The following is a 5,240-nucleotide window of genomic DNA, read 5'->3' as shown; positions in this document are numbered from 1 at the left end:
TTAAGCGAAAGCAGTAAAAAATACATACTAAATATATACCAAAGAACCATAGGAGAACTAGTTTTGGTGTTGAGTTCAATATTTTACTCAAATTCCTTGATTGTTGCTCGAGTCGGAATCTCGTTGTGGTCGTGGAAAGCTACTTCTCTGCTCATTTTGTCCTTGCTCGTTGCTCTTAACGAGGTAAATCACATGTAACTCTCTTATTCAGTTTGCCCCCTTGTAAATTTTAGACCATGAGGTGTACTTTGATCCATGCCACAATACTCTCGCATGATATGTTAAAGCTTAAGTCGTCTTCTTAATCTTTTTTTTTTTTCTGAAATGAGTAGTGCAGGTTCTGTTCTTAAGATGATTAGTATATGTTTTGAATTGTTCTCTGTTTGTAGTCGTCCGAATTGGTGGTCGTTGTGCTTGCCTCGAGTTTTAGCATGTGTTATTGGCTAATCATGTTTCTGTTCTGTTCTCTTTTGATAAAATAGGATCCATGCTTGTTGTTATGTTGTTAGAGGATGTGAATGAGTTTATACAATTGTATTTAGCTACTTCCGAGCGCGAGCTAGCCGATGTTCATGCTTATTCCCGCATCCATTTTAGTGTTATTATTCATGTCATATTTGTTGAGTTTATTTGGAAGTGTTGAGCGGTCATTATTGGTGCATTATCCTATATGTTTCATGTATAAGAAGTGATTATTTAATGTGATTTTTTATTTGCAAACATGTTAAACTTCTTCTCTTGCTCTTTTGTCAAAGTTACAATTTTTAAATTGTTGCTATCACTATTATTTTATTTTATTTTCCTACCCATGTTTAAAGGTTTTGCTTTTGAATTGTTGACAATTCTTTGAAACTTAATCTTTCTTGCTAATATGTGGATCTTTCATATTTTTTTGAATGAAAAAAAAAGAAAAGAAAAGAAAAGAAAACAGTTAAGGACATTTGAAATAGCACTGTTACATGCTAGAAACCCATGATTTTAGTTGATAGTATTTTTAATATTAGAAACCAAATTTGTCGCCTTAATTTTGGAGTTGATATCTTAAAAGATCATTCCACTTTAGGGATTAATTTAGCAAAGTCATTAAAGTTTGTTTTTTTTTTTTTGTATCAATAAAATCACTCAATTTAGATTTTTTTTTTGTATCAATAAAATCACTCAATTTAGATTTTTTTTTTGTATCAATAAAATCACTCAATTTAGATTTTTTTTTTGTATCAATAAAATCACTCAACTTAGACATTTGCGTTGATAAAATCACTCAACTAGATCTATCATTAATTTTTTATGTCATATAAAATAGACCCTACAAATAAATAAAATTAAAGAAAGCTAATTTAATTCCTTTATGGGTAAACTTAATTGGTGAAACAAATACTCTTATTATATTATCTTAATTTACTAATTACTAAATAAAAAGAAATGATTAGGAGTTTCATTTATTGGTCCACTAGTGTATCTGTTTCTTATAACTAGCACAAACAAATTATCGATGAAATTTGTATTCACAGATCTAATTAGGACTCATTAGACCGAATAAGAGTACTAAAATGTTTAAAATTGTGATAAATTTAGTTAAGTGATTTTATTGATACTAAATAAAGTTTAATAACTTTGTTAGATAAATCTCCAAAGTTGAGTGACCTTTTGAGATATTGACCCCTTAATTTTTGTGCCTTACTAGTATGATCTTACAAAATGGAGTTTGGAATTGACTTTGCCCTCATAATTAATTACTGTGTTGTTTTATTGTAAACCTTGACAAGAGTTCTTAAATATATATTTTTTGTTAGCCGGAAAGTGGGTTTGTTCACTCTTTGATGCCTTACGATTTTGATATTCTAAGTTAGTTTATATTAACTTATGGTCGTTGGTTGATCATCGCTTTTAATGCATTAGGGTATTTAGGTGGATATTTCTTCTCATACCTACCTTACTTGGTTCTTGTCATACTTAATTACTAATAAATAAAAAATAAAAAAAAGATTGTTTAGTGCCTATGATGATATCCAAGTAGTAGCATTTATTTATTTTTCTCTATTTTCTTATATTAAATCATTGAATTGTTACTTACATTTTATTTGTTTGTGTTTGCATGTGTAATCTATCCGGTCCTCATGGATTCTATTCTTGCATTTTCCTATTGGGCCACGGAGGCCCAATTATTTTTATTCGAGTCAGCCTGCCCCTTAAAAATTGAAGAATAAGTCCCGAAAAAGGCGTACAGGTTGCAGGAGATCGTATATGTTAAGCATGCATAATAAAGTGTTGCAAATCGGAAAGATTGAGGAAATTGAGCCAAAAGCCTACATTTTGAAAAATTGTATTTTGTTATTCTGGGCCTAAGCCTACTTATGTTTATTATTTTGTTAGTGTTTAGGACAGGTGAAATATTGGGCCTAAGGCCCAAGAAAAGTGAAGAATCCTAAAATCTTACCTTACGTACAATTGGTACAGATGTTATGCAAAAGATTTAGGAAGACTGAGTTCAGACACGCTGAGAATACAGAATGAGCTTGTCGATGCCCTTGCAACCATATCGTCCATGATACAACACCCAGAAAAGAGTTATATCGATCCACTTGAGATAGTTTTAAAAGAACAACCAGCACATTGTTCACATGTGGAAGCATAATAGGATGGGAATCCATGGTATATCGATGTGAAAGAGTACTTAGAAGATGGCAAATATACGGAAAAAGCAACAAGTATTCAGAAGAAAACAATCCGAAGAATGGAAAACAACTTCTTTTTGAATGAAAAGGTCCTTTATAAGAGGACTCCTGATCTAGGGTTACTAAGATGTGTGGATGCTGCAGAAGCTATGAGATTGCTTGAAGAAGTGCATGCTGGAGTGTGTGGGACGCACATGAATGAGTTTACATTAGTAAAGAAAATCCTAAGAGCAGGATAGTTTTGGATGACTAGTGGACGATTTGTCCAAATATGTCATAAATGCTAGGTACATGGAGATTACCACCCCACAAGCTCAATGTGATGAGTTCCCCTTGGCCATTTGCAGTATGGGGAATGGCTGTTATTGGACTGATTGAGCCTGCTGCCTTCAATGGTCATAGGTTCATTTTGGTCGCCATTGATTACTTCACAAAGTGGGTCGAAGCTGCTTCCTACAAAGCTGTGACAAAGAAAGTTGTGGCCGATTTTGTTCGCAGCAATTTGATATGTCGTTTTGGAGTTCCAGAGTCTATCATCATACACAATGGAGCAAATCTGAATAGTCATTTGATGAAAGAGATATGTGAAAAATTCAAAATTATCCACCGCAATTCAACTGCATATCGTCCTCAGATGAATGGAGTTGTGGAAGCTGCTAATAAGAACATCAAGAGGATAACTGAGAAAGATGATTGACAACTACAAATGTTGGCATGAAAATTTGCCTTATGCTTTGCTAGGTTATCGCACCACAATCCGAATCTCAACTGGAGCAATCCCTTACCAATTGGTATACGGAACAGAAGCAGTGATACCAGCTGAAGTTGAGATACCATCTTTAAGGATTATTCAGGAAGCTGGATTGAGCGATGCCGAATGGGTTCGTGACCGATATGAGCAATTGGCATCGATTGATGAGAAAAGAATGAGTGTTGTTTGTCATGGCCAGTTGTATCAACAGAGAATGACTCGCGCTTTCAACAAGAAAGTAAGAGTTCGAACATTTGAGGTAGGCCAATTGGTATTGAAACGCATTTTCCCTCATCAAGACGAATACAAAGGGAAGTTTGCACCTAACTGGCAAGGACCGTATGTTGTCCACAAAGTACTATCAAGAGGAGCTTTGGTTCTAGCAGAGATGGACGGTAGAGTGTGGCGAAAAGCTATCAATTCAGCTGCCTTTGAAGGATGCTATTTATTTCCTTTATTTCCTTGTAATTGCAGTTTGTTTGTAATCATTATCGCATTATGTTTTGAAACATTCCCTTGTACTTGAACTACGTTCGACCTAAATTCTCAAGAATGAGATATGTAGGCGGCCTATGTCGGCCTTGGTCGTTTCCTTATCAAATTTTCTATTTTTGTCAACTTTCTCGAGATGGGAACTATGTTTGACCTGATTCCTGCCTCAACGAGATACGTAGGCGCCACAAGGGTTCGGTCATATTCCCAATAAGATTTCCATTTCCCCTAATAGTGGAAACTGGGACAGAATTTTTTAGAGGACCTCAAAAATTCTACAAGAAGGGTCATTTCCTACAAACAAGAGTCAAATATCATATCGAAATGTGCAACTGGGAATAATTTTGAGGAGATCTCAAATTCAAGACTCCCGTGATCATCATCATATTTGTTTTTGAAACATCTAACTGGATAGAATATTTGAGAAGGACCTCAAAAATTCCATCAAAGATACCCGGACCTTCGAAGTCAACTTCAATTGCCTCAAATTGACATGTTCTTAAAGGGTTTTAAGTTGCCAGCAAGCTACCTATCATATCAAAATCTGAGACAAAGGGTTTTGTTCGTATCGTGCATGTCGTGACAGTTAATTGGTAGAGATTTTCTTTAAAACTATTTTTCAAAACTTCATGCCTAGCAAATGTTTTAATTTAAATATGATTTTTTCTTTTGTCTACTGCGATTTATTGGATCTACCAGACAAAAGTTCCAGAGATAACGAGACCAGGAGCAAGACGACTTCAACACAGATCAGTGTTCCAAAACTAACATGTTTTTATGGATGCAGGGTATAATAAGATCATCAAAGGAGCTATATTTTATCAACCAACTAGTTCAGGAGAACATATCCAGCAAATATCAAATTAGTGAGTGTAACATCTTCGTTTGATCAAAGAGGTATTTGATAAATTAAAGATTAGTATCTACCACATAAGGCTACGAGATACCGATGAAAATGATGTTATGATCAAAAAGTACCTATCATCATATCAAATATTGATGAAAGACGACGTTCATAGTCAAAATCATATTCAAATTGCCGAGAGGGCCATTGCATATTCAAATTTCCAAGAGGGCCATCATATTCAAATTGACGAGAAGGCCATTTATATTCAAATTGCCGAGAGGGCCATTGCATATTCAAACTACCGAGAGGACCATCATATTCAAGCCGCCGAGAGGGCCATTGCATATTAAATTGCCGAGAGGGCCATTCATATTGAAATTGCCGAGAGGGCCATCATTTTCAAATTGCCGAGAGGGCCATTTATATTCAAATTGCCAAAAGGGCCATTGCATATTCAAACTGCCGAGAGGGCCAT

At 34.9% G+C, this 5,240-nt stretch overlaps 1 protein-coding gene across 1 annotated transcript; it reads left to right on the top strand.

Annotated features, from left to right (window-relative positions):
* Nucleotides 1-2,955: 2,955 nt before the first annotated feature.
* Nucleotides 2,956-4,785, top strand: LOC107061389 (uncharacterized). Its single transcript, XM_015310563.1, has 3 exons — nt 2,956-3,259; nt 3,417-3,899; nt 4,706-4,785. The coding sequence occupies exons 1-3, from the start codon at nt 2,956-2,958 to the stop codon at nt 4,783-4,785; spliced, it is 867 nt and encodes a 288-aa protein (XP_015166049.1).
* The last annotated feature ends 455 nt before the right edge of the window (nt 4,786-5,240 follow it).

Source organism: Solanum tuberosum, unplaced genomic scaffold (assembly GCF_000226075.1).
Source record: "Solanum tuberosum cultivar DM 1-3 516 R44 unplaced genomic scaffold, SolTub_3.0 scf00130, whole genome shotgun sequence".
NCBI classification, from domain to species: domain Eukaryota; kingdom Viridiplantae; phylum Streptophyta; class Magnoliopsida; order Solanales; family Solanaceae; genus Solanum; species Solanum tuberosum.
Note: the sequence above shows the minus strand (reverse complement) of the source record. Positions and strands in the feature narration are given on the sequence as shown.

Bases quoted from the DNA above. Each gene is read 5' to 3' on its own strand.
- LOC107061389 (XM_015310563.1), top strand. From the start codon at position 2,956: ATGCTAGGTACATGGAGATTACCACCCCACAAGCTCAATGTGATGAGT. The intron at 3,260-3,416 runs GTGAAAAATTCA...ATGCTTTGCTAG, and splicing joins TCATTTGATGAAAGAGATAT to GTTATCGCACCACAATCCGA. The intron at 3,900-4,705 runs GTTTGTTTGTAA...TTATGGATGCAG, and splicing joins TTTATTTCCTTGTAATTGCA to GGTATAATAAGATCATCAAA.